General features: G+C 47.9%; 1 protein-coding gene across 1 annotated transcript in view; it reads right to left on the minus strand.

The window, feature by feature from the left end:
• The window catches only part of KCNMA1 (potassium calcium-activated channel subfamily M alpha 1), a 672,109-nt gene that overhangs the window by 175,192 nt on the left and 475,736 nt on the right, over positions 1-21,181 (minus strand). The window contains exons 11-14 of the mRNA XM_070433250.1: positions 12,421-12,531; positions 9,749-9,854; positions 7,601-7,683; positions 3,991-4,060 (exon numbers count right to left, since the gene is read on the minus strand). Of these exons, the coding sequence (XP_070289351.1) occupies positions 3,991-4,060; positions 7,601-7,683; positions 9,749-9,854; positions 12,421-12,531 (370 nt within the window). The remainder of the gene's footprint in view (positions 1-3,990; positions 4,061-7,600; positions 7,684-9,748; positions 9,855-12,420; positions 12,532-21,181) is intronic.

Consider the following 21,181-nt stretch of genomic DNA (forward strand, 5'->3'; position numbering starts at 1 on the left):
GGGCCCTCAGGCTCCAGGCTCTGCTTTCAGAAACACCACTCTTGTGAAATGCCTTCTTGCAAAATCCAGTTCTATGGCAATCGCGTGCATCCTAACCCAGTGGGAGTCTATTCCTGGGAGAGATGACTGTATCCGTCCTGATGACAGCACTTTTAAGACAGCCCCGCGTGTGGGCCACAGAGGATGGCAATTTCCCTCAGGCTGAGTATCAGAGACTGTCCACACAACGTAGCCTCGATCCAGAACTAGCCCTGCCCTTTATCCCATTTCTCTCCCTACTCTTCACTGTCCAAAGAAGGCCACCTTCCCCTCTACTTCCCTGGCATCATAGAGAATAACATATCAGTCTAAGAGAAAAAATATTAATTTGCATTAATATCACCTGAAAAGAATGAGGAAAATCAAATCTAAGTCATGAACAATCAAGTCATCAAGCCCCAGACAGACACTAGGTAACCTTCATGGCACCTTCAAACAAACACACAGAATGTTTTCAAGAGGGTCTCTCACATCCCCAGGTGCCATCCAAGGTATGTAGTCCAGGCCTGGGGTCCCTCATGTGCCCATCTGGTTTGCGTTCCTTAGACATAGTTTACATGTTTACAGAGGAAAGGCATGCGTCTCATTTCTCGGGCTTCCTTTCTTGGCCCCAGTATCTTCTGCAATCGTGGGGCAGAGAGCCACAAGGGATGTGCCGAAGCCTGGGACCAGGGAATTCTGTGTGCATGAAGCAGAGACAGGAGATTGACCCAGGAATTCGAATTCTTGGTGTCTGGCCACTCTGTCCTTTTTCATTGGAGGGCAGCGGGGCCCGGTGGAAAGGCCAGCATTGCTGCATGGGAGCCCAGAGGCAAATCCTTCCAACCTAGAGAAGTAGACCTGCTGGGCAGGGTCTGTACTGGGCCACTTATCATCTCAAGAAGAAGGAACGTAAGACAGTTCATCCTGGGAAACCAGGAGAGATGGAATCCCAGCCCCAGTCCCATCTCTCACTGCACATAAAATAAAACTGGGGAAGCTGCCATGAGGAGCAAAGAGTTCACATCAGAGGAAACACTGTAGCATGACTGCCCAAGTGTAAGGGTTTACAGGAGGAAGCTCAAAGAACTGCATGTCCATTGGGCCAGCAGGAACCCTTTCACTACAGTCTGCTGGGGGAAAAATCCAGTAAGAGCTAGCTCATCAGGAGTAACACCTTTCCAAGATGTCCTAAAGCATTCTTTCCTTGAAGAGGTTCAAGCCACTGACACTCGAATGAGAACATTTCCTGGGCCATAGTCTTTCCATGTTCAGAGATGGCTAGGCTGTGAGTGTTTCCCTCCATGAATTCTAGTGATATTAAACAGACCCACTTTGGATAATATCAATCCTTCTATGAGTCCTACTTTACGGAGCCACAGTTTGGTTCGGTGGGCTGTGGCTCTGCGTAAAGAGAAGGTGGTAGTTGGCAGCTCTGGCTCTTAGCTCACTAGCTGCCAAGTGACCATTATTTGTACCCTGCAGAGTGGCTCTGAGTCAGAGCCTGAGCCCCAGTCTGAAGTCACACTGAATGCTGAAATGCACAGATGGTCAGATGAGGACTCAATGACAGAATGGATGTCAAAGCTCTTGTAAAACCATAAAATATAACACAAATGTTTGAGATTATTATGATAACAAACTCAGGGGCAGTTTTACATGGAGAAAAAGCAGGCAGTCTCCCTGTGTCCCTCTAGGTCCTAGGATACCAGTATCATTTGGTCACAGGGGATTGAGAGCCTTTATATTTTATGCACGGCATCCAATTATGGAATTAACTATCCCTTGCAATATATTGACAGTGACAGAAGTTTATACACACATACCAGGCTCTTTCTGAAAGCAAGTGTTCATGGGTGGAGATCTCTGGTGAAGAGAAAGTGCCGAAAGAAGAAGAAAAATAATATTGAATGGAGGGTGGAGAAAGACATGTTGAAAGGATAGGTAGGAGGACCTTAGGAAACAGAGCAAAATTATAAAGCAAGGGGAAGAATGCTTGCAATTATGCAAGGAATAAGATAACTAATAATGAACAGTGGTCTTTCTATTCTTTCTCTGGAAGAGAGAAAGGCAATGAGAGAGGAAAGGCCCTGTGTCCAGTCGCTCCGTCGCTGGCACCCTTACTGATCTTCCAGGGCAGAATCTCATAGTGATGTTTGCCTAACTCTAAACCCACACAGGCTGGGGTGGCTCTACATAAAGTGTGTTTTAAGCAAATAATCACGGATCGGCTGACATCTTCACTGTTGTTCCTGAAGAGCCACAGTGCAGAGTCTGTGGGAGACCCTGAGCTCACCGTGTCCATGTGAACACTGACCAGGTGCCATCTGGACCCTGAGTCTATGGAGCCGCTTGGAGTTTGACAGGAATCACAGCTGAAATCCTCCTTAATGTCTTGAAGATGCTGTATCAGCGCTCATTGGAAGCAGGAGGGAAGGAACTGACATCCCTTTGTAAACATACAGCATTAATTTTCCTATTCAATCTGAATTCAGCCCAAAATCTAAACAACGGCTTCAAGCACTCCCACACTAAATACAGTTTTAAATCTCAAATGGAAGAAGGAGAGTTCGTTACCCCAGAAGCTGTCACCAGCCACAGCCTTGCTAAGAAAATCCACCTCCACCTACAGGGGCTACTGTCAAAAAACGTCTCTAAACTGATGCTTGCGAGTTACCAATATCCTCACTGTATCTCTTCAGTGTCCTTGGGTTTTCCAGGGACAAACAGGACACTGTGACCTTGGGTGCCCACCACCAAGCCCTCTGGCTGCAGCACCACACTTTCTGCAGTGGAACCACCTGTCGAGGGTCGGGCAATGGTTGGCAGGGGCAGCAGCGCCAAGGGTAGCCAGTCACCGACAGCAGGCCCCATTCAGTGACAGCCTCTGATGGGCTTCCACACAGCAAAATGGTGCAGCCCTTGCCAGCAATTAAGAAATAATGGCGTGGCACTGGTGCATTTGGCAGAGCGGGGTCTTCTCTGGGTCACCTGACTGCCTATTTCGTAGGGAATATGGCCTGTAAGATGGGTCACACACTCACTCAAAACCCAGCAGGGAGTTATTCTGTTCACACAGGACACCTGGTTCCAGGTACTGCCCAGCCTCGTTTCTAAGCCTCATTAAGGGGATAACTGGTTCCATACCAAACAGACAAAGGTGCCACCTTCCCTCCCTCAAAGCTGTTTTCCTGGGAGTTTAATGACCACTTAGTGGAGGAGCGTTGCCTCTGAATGCCACTGGACTCTGGGAAACAACGCAGACTCCAGCATTTGTTTCTTCCCCATCCCTCTTGTGAGCTCTAACACTAGGAAGATTCCATTATGTTTACTCTAATTTGCCTGAATTCAACCATGCAATTCTCATCTTGAATTTGAGAAGCCATGTTCCACATTCGCCACCCAATGCGTGTTCTGTGCCCCTGGGTTCACCTGGTGTCAGAAGAGCCCTATTTAGGACACTTTCTACTCCTTGAGGCCTAAATCCTCGAGTGCACAAAACAGGCCGTCTCTTTTGCTATATCCCCATGGGGTTAGGGGTCAGGCAGAGTGCTGACCATCTCGTAGATGTTCAGTAAACACAAACTGAGGAAATTAGCAAAGCACATAAAAATGAAAGTGTTGCAATGGGATCTGAGTGCAACAATAGTCTGAACCTGAGGGTCCCACAGGTGCTTCCTGAATGAATGAACCGGCACCTGAAGGAGATTCCTCTCAGCGACCAACTGCAGACAAGGTGTTTGGACTGAAGCAATGTCCCAAGGAGGGTTTACTCACCACCCACTTCATTCAGGCCTGTGGATTGCTTTGTTTTGTGTGCATGTGTGTGTGTGCATGAGTGTGTGCGTGTGTGCACATGTGTGTGCATGTGTGTGTGCATGCATATGCATATGTGTTTGGCTGAACGGTGAGGGAGAAGAGACTAGACCCCCATATGCATCTCTGAGCCTCAGTCGGCTCTCACTGTCCTACCTTGTTGTGATACTGCAGCATCTGAGTGATGATTCTTATCTTCGGGTGGTAGTTCTTTATGGAGATGACTCTGAAAAAGAAAATGCGAAAGCTGAGGCAGGGTTTACCTTCACTTCAGAGTCTGATGGGAAGATTCATTTGATTAGTTAGTCACCACCCAATGGAGTGACTGTGGGGCCAGCATCCAGGGCTATCCTGAGGGGTTGCAGGCATGGGGCCAAGTTAGATTGTGTTTCCACCACCATATCCGTGGTAGTGTGAAGAAGAAACCACAAAGCAGCCACAGAAGTGTCCTGGGCATAAAAGAAGAGAGAGGCCTGTGGTCTGTGAGTATGTGTGTCCTGGGGGTAGGGGGTTCTGGGGCCAGGGTCAAGGTGTGTTGCCTATATAGGCATCTGAAGAAAGCAAACTCAATTTATGGGGCCAAAGGAGGTTTGCAATCTCATACCCTGGGGAAGAGCCTAGAAACAATTTGCTGTGGAGCCAATTCTCCAAGTAATAATTTGAGACAACAGTGACAAATCAAATAACCAACCCGACAAATGATTTTAATTGTCATACAAATGGCCACTCACAAAAATGATTTCTAAGTTGGGCTCTCAGGACGGGATTTTTGACTTAGTCTTCAATGGCGAATAGCATCTAAATGATGACTTTGACCTTGGTTAGAATAAGGGGCAAGGCCTTTCAGAGTTCTAGTACAAAAGCCCTCCAAACTGCCCTCAGTCCATACTCAGTATTAGCCCCTGCCTGGGCCTCCCCATGACCCCCCTGACAATTATGTGCTAACAGGGGAGGGGCAGGCAGCAGAGGAATATAAACACCTGGACTCCAGTCCCAGCCAGTGCCCTGGCGAACTGGTGACCTTCAGGAAATCCCTGGTCTCTCTGTGACCGTTTCCTCATCTGGACATCGGGGGCAACAGTACCTGCTTTATTTATTTCACAGGCTTGGTCTGAGCAGCAAAATGAAAGACCAGATGTGAAAATGCTTTGAAATCATTAAAAGCTCTCTCCACGTGTAAGTTATGGTTTTTGTCATTACGGACTCTGTCAGAGGTGACACTGTACATTTCCTTCTGTGACAAGGAAGGCTCAAGAATGGAATTCCACGGAATGGCCCACCTCCTGAGCCTAATCAGAAATGCAAGTGCATTTATGGTGACACCCCCCCCCCCCCAAACTTCCCACCCAGAAACCCTGCCCTTCATCCCTGTGTTGTGCAAAGATGGAGAGAGGCGGCCAGGAGCAGCTGTGTCTGGAAAGCTCCAACTTGTGCACTTAGGAAACGGATCACACATCAGCCTCTCCTGCACAAGTTCACCCTGGGCTTCTGCACTTGAAGGATTTCATTTTATTTTTGAAAAAGTCTTGTGTTGGCCCAAGCTTATAACTCAAGGACTTGGCGCCTCTGTCAGCCCTCTGAATTCATTTCACAGCCTCAGCCAGTTTTCTGCATTAGCTCATTTCAAATGGATCTTTGACATTTTAATTTCAAACGGGGCAGATTGGTCTCATTAAATTAAGGAGGAAGGAGGATTATACAAATAAGGGAAAGACAGAACCCATTTTTAACCCCGAGCCTCCCATCTCCTTGTGCTGCCTGGGCCTTAGCTCTGATTCTGGCTAATGGACGCTCGGTTACATTTCTGATACTACTTTTGTCCAGTAATCTCTATGCCTTGGCATCATGCCCATCGCCCTGGTAACCTATATGTCTTCACATTAACCCTATCACAGTCAGGGCTTTTATGAGATATTGTGATGAAGAAAAATGTCCATTTCAAAGCTATTATCATTTCAATTAGTCACTTTTGAAGGGAACAAAATAATAATAATAAAGGTAGTGCCAGCCTCAAACTTGTCTGTGGGGTCAACACATTAAATTTCATCTTCTTTTGATACTTTGGATGACATTTTGAAGATAACAAAGCCTAGTTCCTTAAAGTCTACATCTGTATCACTTCATAGGATGCAAAAACGTGGTGAAGGAGTGAAATCCCAGTTCAAGGAAAGGGCAGCCTGAGCCACCTTAACCGAGGCTGCTGTAGTCACTCTCCAGCTGTGACCAGTGAGGGGCTGGACCCAGGTGTGGGAGCACGTCCTCACCCCACCATCTCCTGCAGCCTGGCAAGCCCGATGCTTACAAGAGCTCACGCTTCAACTTCCTTAAAACAACTGCACTCGTCAATATTGCCAAAGAAAAGCGAGTGGAAAGAGAACATTGCTCCAGATGTTGCTTGCCAGGCACTAGGACCAGATGCTGAAGGGAGGCCTTTCTCATCCGAAAAGCATGGAGGAATTCCCCCACCTCACCGATGGGAAAGCACGTGTCACTTGGGGCCGCTGATTAAAGGCACAGAAAGGAGGTTCCAGCCTTGTGATGATGCAAAGGCAGCTTCCCAAGCCCCCATGGTGGGACAGTCAGGGCAAATTCCTAGGACTCAGTAAACCAAGCTGCAGGGAGAAGGGAATCTTTGTCTCGACCCAGAAGATGGCTGTTCACAATTAGGTAAGAGTTCCTGGGAATACAGTGGGAGTGACATGTTTTCTCTTAGGTCATCTCTTCTCCAGAAGGTTCTCTTTACCCCTCCACGCTGTCTTAACTACTCTGCAGTTTATGCTACAGGAGGTAAGATTTCAAAAGGGCTCTAACTATCTGGAGCAAAATACCTTAACCTTTTAGGCATCTCATAGCCACAATATGTCCAGATATGGGTCTATGCAAAGAACAAAAACAGAACAACAGTTTTTTTCTGAAACAGTAAGGAGTAGGAGTTGGGCAGAAAATGGCCTCTCATAGGCTCAGCCCTTTTGCAGGAAGCGTACTGGGAAGTGTTCTCCAAAGAGTGGCCCCCCGAAATGTTCTGTAAAAATGAGGGAGGGGGCTTGTAGTCAAATAGGTTTGAGAAACTCTCTAGAGCACATTATTTTTATCATTCATATTAGTATTAAAAGCACTGGGAAAGTTTTCAGTAAACAACACTATTTCATTCAGGGATATGGGTTAAAACAAACTAATTGGAGAACAAACTCCTCTTTGGGGGTGAAATGAATCCATGTGCTATAGACACACTTGGAAAGCTCTAAGATGGGGCTTCATCCCAGGCACTATTGAAATTTGGAGCCAGACCAATTATCTCATGTGTGCAGCTGGCCTTTGCCTTATAGGATGTTGGGCAGCATTACTGGTCTCTATCCACCAGACATGAGCAGGATGACAACCCTAGTTATGACAACTAAGAACATCTACAGATGTTTTGAAAGGTCCCCAGACAAAACCACGTCCCCGTTTAAGCATCTCGGGTCCATTTCCTCTTAGGAAACATGGCACCTTACTTCAGGTCATTCCCATCTAAATTTACCTTTCCTTTTGGTCCTGTCAAAAGGATCTCAAACGCAAGACCCAGAGCTCACATCTTCTCGGGACGAACTTCCTATGGACTATGCCTTATGTCACTGCCCTCCACACCCAGCACAGCCTCAGCTGCCCCCACCCACCAGGCCTATGCAGGTAGCTTATGGAGGAGATGGTGTAGAGGACCCAAAGGGGAGCAAGTGGGCCACAGAGACCCAAGCCCAGAGCCTTCGCCCCACCCCCCAGAGGTTACCTCATGATGTTGGAGGCATCTTCAGCGTCGGGGTCTGCGCAGTACTTATTGGCAAGGATGAGGCACGCATCTGCTGACTCTATCTAAGACACCGAAAGGAAAACCACAGACACAAACACATAAATAGCCAGGTTTGGTGGCAGGCTCTCACTGTTTACAGCTCTTGGAGAACCTGGTGCTTTGCAAGGAAATTTTTAAAAAGAATCCTGAGAGATTATAGTTTGTGTCAAAAGTGTAGGTTGCTAAGTCTTGTTATGATATAAACAATTCATCTTGTTGCTGTTGGAGGGAACAGCATGTACCTTAGTAATTATACTGTTCATTTTGCATAGTCTTATGTGTGAGCTTCTCAGATTTCTTTAAAGAACAATGAACTAAGCTTTTTAGTAGCCCCACCCCCACCCCACCTCCTTTCCCCACCACCATCCTAATTTTTCCAGGTGGGAAATGGAGTTAGGTGGGCTAACCCCATCCACTCAGGTTACCAAGATAACTGAAGAGTTGGAGATTCAGTCATTTAGACTCCAACATTCTTCCTCTAACCCTTTTCACATCTGGCAAACAAAAGGAAATGAGAGTCCTGAATCAGTGCCGTTCAGTATCCAATTAGCATTCAAATATTCAAAAGACAACACATCTGTATGTATGAAGTGATGTGTTACAGAGGATCTCAAACTATAACTTACTAACTTGTCTGAACATGAGCCCCAAATAGTTTATTCCTTTGAGGGGTTCGTGAGTAGTGCTAATAATTGCCTACATCGAAATCAGGTCCAAAAACAATAACCATGTTCTCAAAGTTCTCATGAGCTTCCACATTAGCCATAACTTGAACCATATCTGGGGAAATTAAGATGAACTGGACTCCGTAAGAATTCTTATGCGGGCGCAGGCCTGCAGCCTGTCCCACGTGGCATGTTGTACTTAGCAGACCCTTCTGCATTTGGTGGGAGGGCTGGTTTCCTCCATCATATGTCACAGTGTCTCTGGTTTTCTTTAATAGTCCAGAGAATTTACTCAAGTCCTTTTGGCTTATTCATGTTTGCCCATTACATGGTTACTAAATGATGTGGTGACTGCAGTTAGCATTAAGATGTCAGTGGCTTCACAATTTCAATATACACTTACTGTTGTGCAAACACTGAGCATGCTTACAAAATCGGTATGCAATGAGTAGAGTGGCAGAGGCCATTTTGCTGTACCCTACCCCCTTATAAGCCTCAGAAGGGCTTTCTAAGAAGATTCTACCTTAGCAGGTGCTGGAAAGAAAAATTAGCCCATTACAAAGTGGTATCAGATACATGTATGTTTAGTTCCACACCTTAGTCTTTTGGTGGGGGAGAGAAGGAAGCTCAAAATGTTTCATGGCTTGGTAACAATTTTATTTTAGACTAGAGGCCCAGTGAACGAAATTTGTGTACTCATGTCCCTCAGTCCTGAGCCCTCTTTCAGTCCAGAAGCCCTTGGGGGATGTCCCACTGATGGCTTAGGCCTGTTCCCTGCAGGGGAGCGAGCCTAAGCCACAGTCAGACATCCTGAGTGATGCCACCACCACTGTGCTCACCAGCCATGAGCCCAGCTTCTTGCCGAGTGGCGCTCCCTGTGTGGGAGTGCAATGACCACCAGGAGGCAGCTATTGTGTTGAGTGTCTGCCCCCTGGTGGTCAGTGCATGACATAGCGACCAGTCGTCCCTTCGTTCAGTCAATTTGCATATTAGCCTTTTATTATATAGGATTTTACCCTTAATGTTCCTTCTGATATAAATAATAGATTTCAGAGCTACAGTGAGTCCTATTTAAGTATTCAAGATGGGAATAACTTGATTATTATGTTGTATGGAAGACTATTGAGTCCACACAACTAGTCTGCTTCTTTTAGCAGCACTGATACTGAGGGAACTAGCAAAGGAAGTTCCATGCTCCAAGTAGTTCAAGTGTGGAATGCTCACAGGTGGTCTAGCAGGTACCAGCAGAACCAAGCCCTGGGACCTATGCAAGGGTGATGCCAACTAAGGTGGTGGTATCTGACTTCTTTCATTAGGGGTTGGGGGGTGACTCTAAGCCATCCTGGAAGGCATGTCCCCTCACCAGAGTCAGGTGCCCCCCTCTTAGGTGGAGGAAAAGCAGAGGTCGCTCCTTCCTTCTTACCTTGACTCTTGCAAGATCATGTGGATTGAGGACTGAACCCTGATAAAATTCCACCTGAGTAAAATGTCGTTTGAATAGAGCTTCCAGCTCCAGGTTGGGGGAAATGCTGTGCAGGGAGAGAAGAAACAGCCATTAATATGACAGACGCAGGTATTGCAGCCTCCAGGCCCCCTTCTCTTGACTTCCACAGAGGGGGATCTGGGAAAGGGCTTTCTCCTTCAAAGCAGCTCCCAAGCTTGTCATAAATAAAGGCTTGCACTCAAGAGAGATAAAACCTACCTGAATCAAACCAAATACCAAGGTAAAATAAACAGGCCCAGACTTTGACCAGGTCTGAGGCATATGGGGTGATATGTCTTTGACTTCATTATGCATGCAATCCCTATTTTATAAATAGAGAAACTGAGGTTGTGACATCAAGGTTAGCCAAAGCTTCCCTTGGCAGTGCTGTTCCTTCCACCAAAGCCTTTTCCCTGTTTATCTACCTCATGGACTCCTCATCCCCAAAAACGTCACCTCTGTGAAGACACATCCAGAGTTCATTTACTCGCAGTACTGTTCTTGATTCACAGGGGTGTACACTATTCATCATTCTTAGGACTGAGCTGTAAGGAAATCTTTCCATTGGAGGACAAAGATTAAAACACTGATTGACCTATTCATTCATTCATTCATTCATTCATTTATTCATTCATTCTGCAGAGATGAACAAACCTACTCTGTACGTGGTGCTATACTAGGCACTGGGAGGTCATATTTCGTTAGAACCTACTTGGTCCCAGGGATAATGTTAATCAACACGACTAACATTTACTAAGTGCCTAGTCTTAATAATTTTTAATGTTTTGAGCATTTACTGCATGGCAGATACCATTCTAAACACTTGCAAGTATTAACTCATTTAAACCTCAAAACAACCCTAGAGAAAGGTATGTTATTAACACAGCTTCAAGAGGTTAATTAACTGGGCCATCTACTTTGATGCTGTCAAGAATCGATGCTGGGGACACAGAGGAACCCTAACACTAACACAGGGGAACCCTAAGCATTAGAAGCCAACTTGATTCTGACGGAAGCCCTGGGTGAGAGAAGAGGAGCTGCCTGTGCAAATCTTTCCAGTCCCCTGGATCCAGTACGATCATGCTTCATTCCTGAAGCTCCCCGGGTAATGCACGAAGTGGGGGGCACTTCCTGGTACAGATGCCCCAGGCCAGTCTGCCACCTGGTGAAACTGACTTCAGTCAGTGAAGGTAGGATCACTGTTGTGCTCTAATGTCACACATGTGCTCATCATGAAATGTGCAGCCAACAGGAGGGCAGACCTACACACTACACTGCTCTCGGACCTTCTAAAAGGCTCAGAGAAGACGGGCCCCACAACTGGGAATCAGCAGCTAGCTCTGAACTGTTCTGTGGGTTCTGCTCCTGGGCCCATGGCCTGGCCAGTCTTTTCAGAACTTAGAAAAGTTGGTGCTAAGACGAAAAATACTGGTGCTCAAACCTGGTGACCAGTTTGGTACTGGGTGAACAAATGCCCGGAGGAGGAAGCTGCACAGAATGGGAGCTTGTAGGGAGATCAACCTGAGTGGGCTCTTGGAGCAGGACTGAGTCTTGAGTGGTCAACCCCATACCGAGCCAACACCGACATGTGAGCTTTGTCCCTCAAGCAACTTATGGCTAAGGCTGGCCCCTTGGCGGCCCGTCTCTACAAGAAGATGGAGCAACACATGTCAACATGCTTGAGCCCCCCAACTCTCCATCCCTGTGCAGACTACCTTTTACTTAAAGGGGATGAGACAAAGCTTAAAATCTCAACAATATTGAGCAGAAGGGAGATACCTTCCTTTCCTCCCCTGTAAATCAAATATAGTAAGACATAATTTCTAAATTGATTATGTGACCTAATGTATTTTATATTTCACAATAGTAGCTAACATGGATTGAGCAGCTACTGCATGCCTGATTCTGCTCTGTGTACATTACATGGATTACTTCTTTTCATTCTCACAACAGCCTAAGGATGTAGGTAGAAACCATGATGATCTCCCCGTCTTAGGGATGTGGAAACTGAGGCCCAGAGAGGTTCAGCAAGTAATTGGTTGGTGCAAGATTCAGATCAAGTATTCGGAATCCAGAGCATGTACTTTGCTCCCTCTGTTGGTTAAAGAAGGGACTGTATGTGCAGTGACCAGTGAGCACAGGGTCTCCCATTGAAGATTTCTGGGAACCACAGTTACTGTGGCTATTGGTACCTTACATCCTGCTTCCTGTTATGTTTATGTCTTCCTTGGTGTCTATGTCACTCCTGCACTCATAAGGTATCCACCTCATACCGCTCATCATTCCACACCAGACACTGGGGACACTCATGGATCCCAGAGATCCAGGAGCTGAGGGGACAGTGATGATGTGTGTGACCCATGATAAACTCCTCTGTTATTTGCCAGAATGACCTTCACAGAGGCAGGTGCTGCTCTCACTGAGCTAGTGTGTTACTCCCTTTCCATTGGTTCAGATCTTCCTCTCCAATGAGGCCAGCAGGGACTGTGTCTCATTCAACTCTGCCCTGCCCCCCAATGCCGCCCCCACACCACCACTCCTGCAGACACTCAGGGTGCCCCCTTGGGGTGTCTTGTTGGGTGGAGGGTCTCGAACCCACAGGGGCCTCTTACTTGTGAAGAAAGACGATCTCCACGTTGACATCGTCCCGGTCCTTGTGCAGGAAGTCCTTCAGGAAATTGGAGACACTCTCCAGAGTGATGTGTCCACAGACCACAATGTGCCTGAACGGGAGAGGCTGGTTAGATGAGGTGGCCCAGCACGACCCAGGCACCCATGCCCAGCAGGACAGAGGAAGCGCAGCCGCAGGAAAGCATCGCCCCCGGGGGCTCCCTGAGCCCCGCTCCCCTCCCCAGAGGCTGCGAGGCAAAGCGGCGGTGCTGGCAGGTGCTCCTCGGCAGAAAAGGCATATGGCGTCTCACCTGATGCTGCACAAAATCCTATTAAAGCCCAACCGTTTGGCCAAGTGGTTTTATGCATTTAACAATAAGTGACATTATGCTCGCGCTTAAACGCTGCATTATCAAGTCCCTTGCAGATTCCTATCTCTCCCTTTCTGCCCACAAAGCGTCCTCCCGGGAGATTTACTGAATGAGTCTTGGTTTATGACATAGAGCTTATCAGGTAATGAGATAACAAATCTTGCTGAAACGATGATTTCGTGTGTAAGGAAGCGAACTTTTATCAGGGTGGCTAATGTGCGGCTTGACACGTTATGGGCTCTGTTGGCCATAAGCAGTAAAAAGGAAAATTTTGCATTTTTCCGCCATAACTCCTCCAACAATGGGGGCACGTAACACTTTACAGTAAGTGAGCATTACTCAGGGCTAAATGGGGACAGGACGCCTCTGGAATGGGAGATCAGCCGCAGACCTGTGTCCTCAGGCAGCTCCTTCCTTGGGGCGCTTCGGATGTCTCCACGAGCCAAAGGAATCGGCCTCAAGATGGGGAGAAGCCAGAAAGAGGGGACGTGGGCATCGCCTGCCTTGTCCCAGGGGACTTGAACTTCTGTTTCTGGAGACGGTGGCTGGCCTTGAGGAGAGGAGCCCCTCTTCCAAAACTGTGGGAACAAGAGTCCCCCCAGCATCTCTGGGCTCCTGGACCAATCTGACTTTGACACCAGGCTATACTATGGCCACTTACAGTCGCTACAAGGTGCTCGATCGATCAGGACTAAGCACTTTGGTGCAAGAGTTAGTGCCAGGCCCCAGTGTCGGGACTGGCTGTACAGATGAAACCCGCTGGCTTAGAGTAGAAGAGGTTGTCGCAAGGGATTCAGCCCAGATCCCTGTGCGCCTCGGGCCGAGGGGGACAGAGGCTGAATCCCTGGCCGGGCCGTGAGGCATGGGCACGTGGCGAACAAGAAGCACAGTGATTCTGTGGGGAAATGTAAAATGGCCAGGCCCCTTGCACTCCATAACTGCTCCGTGCACACTGCAATAAGGCGGAAAGCGCATTGGCTGGAGGCGGCTCATAATAGGAGGCATGATGATCACTTATGCAATGTTCCATTAGATGCCATTACAAGAGCCTGCCCTTTCCTTGTAATTTGGTGCTTGACTAAGTATGTGAGAATAATGCAGTAAACTCATTGGTGAAAGGATAATGATGCAGAACAAAGAGTAAATCAATAATACTCGCGCTGCAGTTAATAATATCTCCATTATGGACTGTTATTGTTACGGAGCTGCACTTAGCGATCGGAGCCCAGAGGCCATCCGGGGAGGGAGGAGTGTCAGTGACTTCCTCACAGGAGACGCGTGAGCAAGATCACTGTGCTCGAGCCCGGGCCTGCCGGGGTGAGGGAGGTCCCGTGACCACCCATCCAAATTCTATGCTCAAAGCCTGTACAACCAACACCTTCCTAAAATACACAGCATGCCTGCGTACATGATGTGAATGAAACACTTGGATTATATGCATTTTTATCATGTCATACCTTAACATGCTTGCTGTAACACATGCGCAAATATATGGACAAAATAGGCTGCACGTGAACTTGCGTGACCTCAGTAAGATTTCTGGTTGTGAACTTGCCAAGTGTGCTCAGAAAGTGACTGAGAAACAGGACCTCCCTCCCGACCTCTCCACAAATGACAGTGGGGCAACATGGGGGCGATTCTGATACTTTCTGCCCACAAACTTCCCTGGTGGAGAACAAGACCAGCATGGTCCAAGGTACGGGCCCCTCCACAGGCCCGTGAAAGGAAGCCAGATTTGATTCCCTGCTCTGCCCCTGAGGACGTGTGATCCAGGACAAGCTTCTTATCCCCTCTCAGCAGATGAGGGAACTGAGGGGTTAATACCCCAGCCAGCTCCTGCCCCAGGCACTGCAAAGCCCACAGTTCTACACCAGCATAAACCTGGTTATTATTCAAAGCTGGACTCAACTCAACGAGAGGGCCAGAGAGATGCCTGAACATCCACCCTTCCTATCCTGCGCGCAAAGAACTGAATGAACATCTGCCAGCATCCCCGCTTCCTTTTCCAAAACCATTCGTCTCCAGGACAGCTGTATGAGAAGCGGGAGGGGAGGGGGTGAGTTCACCCTCTCACCCTTGAATCAAAGGCTCGGCTCAGCCCGCTGATTTATTCAGCCTTAGGAAGAGTCAGGGTTCTCTTAGTTGAAAATGTGCTGGGTACATATAAAATATATTCCAATGCAATCAATATGATCCCTTAAGCCTTTAATTAGCTTTCACTTCTCTTAAGAAGTAAGACAAATGCTGGCAGAAGACAGAAGGAACAAAAAGGATTGACTTTTCTCATTTGGTGTTAGCTGTCCAATACCATTCTAGACGGTTTAAAATATATATCCGTTAGCTACAGCATGCCTTCTGGGGTAGAGAGCAGTCTTTATCAAAAAGGGAGGGGGAAAAAACCTTCCTTCCACATAATTGGTATTTTTGCTCAGAAAAAGCGGGATTGATTGAAAGCAGATTGCCGCCCTGCCCGCGGAGAGGTATTAGGTACATTATGGTGGCAACCTTGGAGGACCCATATTGTTCCAATCTGTCCCGTATCTGATGTGAAGATTTACCGCGTCCCTGTTTTGTGCCAATAATCATTTCCCTCTATTTTGTTTTCCATACAGTGAACGCGATCAAGGAACCCACATATTGAAAATGTTTGAATGCAGTTAGGACTGATGGATGGGGAGAAGCTGCCTCTCCAGCTCGGCATGTGCATCAGGAGGCCGGCTCCCACCAGCCCGTGGCCCAGGGAGCACAGGGCCCTGCGGGAGTGCCGGGGATGGATGGTGAAAGGGGCAAATTTATTTCCCAGGAGTATTTTCAGGAGTTGACAATTCCACAGGCAGTCATCTTGGGAAGGATGTCATGGAGGGGAGAAGAGAGGCAGCATTTCCTGGTAGTTGAAAATGTAATTGAAATGCTCTAAGACTGAGAGCAGGGTGTGTCATCTCTGGACACAGAGTGATGGTTGTTCACAGTACACGGTTCAGAGAACGCCCAAAAAGACCCTCATCCAAGATTATCTCTATCAGGTCTGTGACTCCCACCAATCTACCGTGTGAGATTCATTTGGATAGCCCTGTGTTAGCTCAGACACCAAGGAATGGAACAGTCTGAGGTACGGACCAATTCTGCATCTCACAATTATGAAGTCAGAATCTCTGAGGGGCTGGAGCTAGCACCTGATTCATGAGGTCATCTTGAGGATTTATTTAAATAGAGATAATACATGTGAAGGGCCTAGGAAAAGGTCTGGCCCTGGTAAGCATTAAATGGTGAAATTCATGGGATACCTGTGAATCAGTACATAACATTTATATAAAATGCTCTGTGGCCCATAGAATCTCACGTAATCCTCAAACAACCCCGTGTTCCGATTATCTGCATATTTTCAGGGAACTTCTCTGAACCTCAATCTCCTTAAGTCATGTGTCCGAGACCCAAGTAAAAGGGGCTTGCCCAGGCGGTGACCCTGTTCTCTGACCCCATTCTCCCTGAGAGGAAAGGGGTGATGTGAAAAGGGCAGAGGCTTCGGTATTGCAGCTCTGCTCGCTCCTGACGGGCTGGGCTGAACCCAGAGGAGATCCTCCTGGACACACAGAGGATGGGGTGTCGGCGAGTCCTCGCTGGGCCAGGAGAGAGGCTTAGTGTGGGGCCTGGAGCGGACAGAGATAAACCCCCCTAAAGCACCACAGAGATGCAGGGTCACTGGCTTCTGGCTGCACCTGGTCAGCCGGACCAGACGGCCCAAGACAGCCAAGGCTGAGAGGCACAGGAACTCTGAACCAAGTTTCAAGTTTGGCCACCAGGGGCTGTGATGCAGAAGTCCATTTTTAGGTGTTATAGGCTCAGGACTTACTCAGCCAGAGGACCCAAAGGAAGGCAGAAATCTTGTGGTTCATTGACAATGGAGAGTTTACCAAGGCAGCTGCCGGGACCCAGAGCTGGACATTTTTAGACTGCTGGCCATCGCAATCACTGACTTCTAGCAGGCCTGGCCCCCTGGTTTGCGAAGATGGCCAACCAACCTAACTCAGTAACCATGTTTCCTATGGTGTACTTTTTGATTTTTAAAGTTTTGTTTAGTTTGGGAACAAATCTTCTTTGAGATAAATTAATGTTAGTAGCTAGGATTAAAAGGTCCATCTCAGATGCAGGAGGAAGCATCTGAAATGCCAAAACAGTGGCAGATGGCATCTTGTGGAGAGCAGTGACTCATAGAGTGGCTGGCCTGGGGAGAGTGTCCCCAAACGCGGGCTGGATGAACCCGAGGTGATAACATCGGTGGGTCACAGAGCAAGCATGGCATCGAGGGGTGGAGGGTGACTTAATCAGAATAATGTTTGACTATTATATCACTATCAGGGCTCACCAGAAAACTACCAGTTGCTTAGTTCATGGGCGCCTCTTCACTCAGTAAGTATGCTGTCAATAACCATCTTCACCTCCCACACATCGTCCTCCATCACTCTGCTTGGAAGTGGGTCAGGAAAGCTGGACGCCCAGTGCAGTTGGGAGCTCAGTTTCAGAGCTCAATGCCACTGTGCCTTTCAGAATGGATAGCTCAGGGCCACTGCCTTAGGGCTGGAGGCACAGAGGAGAGTAAAGAGGGGGGCCACCAGACGAAGCTTTTCAAGGCTCTGGGGGACTAGGCACCCAGAGCCGCTGAGGGTGAGCTTCCCTCAATGAGAGGAAAAAATATACACACTTTTCAAAAGAGTCAGGCAGTGTTGCTGAGCGCCAGCAGCCTTTGCAAAGGGCTGTGTGTGTGCTGGGCTCCCTCGCACGTTCTCACATGTACCTTTGTGTCAGAACCACCCTTGGCGAGTATACAGTCCAGTGCCTGCATCATTCTGGTGTGGACACTGCGGTCCAGAGACTCGGTGCCCAGTGAATGCCAGAGCAAGGGCTGGCCGGCCCTGTGGTTTGATGCCCCCTAAGCCGAGGAAGCAACTGGTGCCGCTAGGAGCTGCGGTCCTGGGTGACCTGGGACCAGTAGAGCCCTCCCACAGGGTCCCAGTTCTCTGGACCCGCCTCCCCGTTCATGCCATCCGTCCATCTTGTCTAGACATCTGCAACAGCTTCCTAATTCCGTTCATGTTTACTCTCCCCACGGCTCCCAACCCTACCCCCACACTCCCAAGAAAGCTAAAACGCGAGGACAGAGGCAGATCCGACTGCATCGGGCCCCACAGGACAGGGCGGTCCTACATCTCCCTTTAGCAGAGCCTCACTCGAGGAAGACGATGTAAAATGCACAGCTCTGGGCTGTTTATTTTTAAAGATACTATATCCATTTTTACTGGAACAAGTATAAAGAACTTAAAAAACCCATAGCTATCCTGTCACAATAAATCATACGGAGTAAATTGAAAATCCTATACAGCTTTTCCTGAATACACTGTGCTCACTTTGTCAAAGAACTAGATGAAATGTGGCATATATTGATCTCGATGTCTCTGTAAAACTATAATATTTATATCAAATACATATGCTAGAAGCTCTTGTCTTTCTGCTGAGCCTTCTAATCATGTTTCTCTGGTCCCACCTCCCCCCACGCCTCCCGCCATTGGTAGCTGCTGCCTTGATGGGAATGCATTTTACGAAGGACTTGTCCAAGGAATTCATCAGCGTTTTATCACATAGAAAGCAGGGTGGGGTGGCAAGAGACCCCGAAACCCACATCACAGTGGTCAGTACTCAAAGTACTGCCCTAAAGGAAGGAGGCTAAACTAGCTCCGGCCTCCACAGGTCCTCCTAAAGGACTGTCCCAAAGGATGTCTATGCCGGGAGGTCGTCTTCTGTAAACAAAGTTAAACCCAGGTGAGGGGGCCCCTCCTTCCACCACACCCTTGGCCCCAACTCAGGACCCCCAAACTGGCTGGGTTTTCAAGAATTCTATGTTGATCAATAAACTGGATGGTGGAGCCTATGTGGCCAGGTGACCCTGGGCTATAGTAAGTGTAGAAGACATTGAACAGTCAGCTGCAAGCCTGTCAGAGCAGTGCCTGGTCCCGCCAGCTCAGGTCTACTACCCTGTTTCTTTCTTTTTTTTTTTTTAATATATTTTATTGATTTTTTTACAGAGAGGAAGGGAGAGAGATAGAGAGTTAGAAACATCGATGAGAGAGAAACATCGATCAGCTGCCTCCTGCACATCTCCTACTGGGGATGTGCCCGCAACCCAGGTACATGCCCTTGACCGGAATTGAACCTGGGACCTTTCAGTCCGCAGGCCGACGCTCTATCCACTGAGCCAAACCGGTTCGGGCAACTACCCTGTTTCAAGTCTGTGAGAAATCAGCACATGTAAAAAGGACAAAAATGAAACCAAAACAACTGTGAGCACGCGTCACTCCAAGCCCTGTTTTAACCATTTTCTGTTTAAAACAAATGAAAACACAAACACAAACAACAACCAAAACAACCCAAGGAGGCTAGGAGATGAGGTCATTGCCTAGTTAGGGCTGCATCTAGGATTTTGCTAATCACAAAGGAAGGAAATGCCTTCTCTCTCCAAGTGAGGAAGAGAATGAAGTAATCATCGGATCTAGCTGTCAACAGAGCTGTTCTGGGGAGACAGGCTGCTTGGCTGTTTCTCTAAGTGGGGCAGAAGGTTGAGCAACTACATCCTAGCATCGCAGCAAAGGCACCTCTGGAAAACACCCCAAGATCGGAGGACAGACTACTGGTCGACCCAATGGGAAACACTCGATGGCCTGACCAGATCAGACCGTGCTGCATGAAGGGGGTGCATCTTACCATAGGCAGGTGGTCAGCACCTGAGCCAGCCCAGAGGGATCTGTGACTGCACCTCCACCGTCCCAAGTCAGACCTCCATAATTGGACCGTGCACGAAGAATGATCCCAGGTCTTTGTGGCTGGCTGCCTAACGAATGTTTCAGTCCAAGTCTTAAAACTAAATTCTGGGAACCTCAATGTGGGAGACATTGGTTGCTTTTGTCTGTTCAACAGGCACCCCCCTTCTGTCAATAGCACCTCATTTTTTAATGCTTTATCGTTGAAAGTTTTACATATGTCTCCTTTTCCCCCTTTGACCCCTCCCCACCCGCACCCACCCCCAGCACATGCTCCCACCCCCTATTGTCTGTGTCCATTGGCCATGCTCATATGCATGGATACAAGTCCTTTGGTTGATCTCTTACCCCCTGGGTAATCATCTCATTTTTAATTGGAGAATCACTCCTCCCCAACCACGTACAGTCCTGGGTCCTTTAATCAAGGTTCCCTGACCAAGCTCTGCCAATCCCTGCTTTTCAGTTTCTCATTTAATTCTCACAATAACCGGAGGATGCAGATATTACCACCACTGTTTTGGTTTCTTTCTCTCTATTCTTTCCTTCCTTCCTTCCTCTCTCCTTCCCTCCCTCCTTCCCTCCCTCCCTTCCTTCCTCCCTTCCTCCCTCCCTTTCTCCTTTCCTTCCCAGAAGAGGAATTACACAACTCTCTTAAGCAAGCAATAATATGATGGCCGGACTCTCACAAACTGCACTTCCTTGTCTCTCCCCAACCCCTCACTCCTCTGCATTTTATTCATCCCATTACTGCAGACTTGAAGGCTTTTGGCCATTTTTTAAATAAGCTAGTCTTCCCCTGACCTGACTCTTTCAATCCTGGCCGGTTCTCTGAGTCTACAGAGGGATCATCAGCACTCTCCTGTACTCAGATGAAAGCAAGTTTGTCTCTCTCCACTTGGTAATGCTGCTTCCGAACAGGAGAGACCAAGAGAAGAGAAGATTACCCCTTTGGGGATGAAGGTGAAATAAAGAATGAGTCCAAAAAACTGGTTCTCGCCCTGGAGAGGAGACATATAGCTTTGATTTGCAAAGTGAGCCCTCCCCCCTCCCTAATCCCCCTAGTAAATCATGCCTCATGGCCTGAGAGCATGTGCTCTTGGACTTGACCTTCCCATAATGACAATCAAGTTGACACATCCTGGCCTTGCTCCCCAGCCACACCCAAGGGTGTTGCCCCAGGTTGAACACTCTGTCAGTCAGCCTGGCTGAGTAGATGCAACACACTTGCACGGGCCTCGGAGGCCTCTGGCATGTTACACACGAAATAACTGGGAGCTGTCCACAGCTTCCAGGGCTTCTTCACCAAGGAAGAGGGAAGGTATGGAACGGAGCAGACCTCGGGGTGGCATCAGCCGCTCCCATCCTTCCAAATTTGTTACTGGGTCCCTCATTAGATCTGTAGGCTTTTGGTGCTCAAGTCACCTGCCATTACCTTTGCCCTAACTACTCCAATGGGTACATTTAACGATTGGGAATTAGCAAATGCTTTCAGGAGCATTCCTTCTAAAATGCTTGCAGCCTTCATGTTGCTTTATAATTTCATGATTTTATTGAATAAAATTGATGCCAAAATAGCATTTCAC

Source organism: Myotis yumanensis, unplaced genomic scaffold (genome assembly GCF_028538775.1).
Source record: "Myotis yumanensis isolate MYYU_CA2020_CCGP unplaced genomic scaffold, mMyoYum1.0.hap1 SCAF_13, whole genome shotgun sequence".
Taxonomy (NCBI): Eukaryota; Metazoa; Chordata; class Mammalia; order Chiroptera; family Vespertilionidae; genus Myotis; species Myotis yumanensis.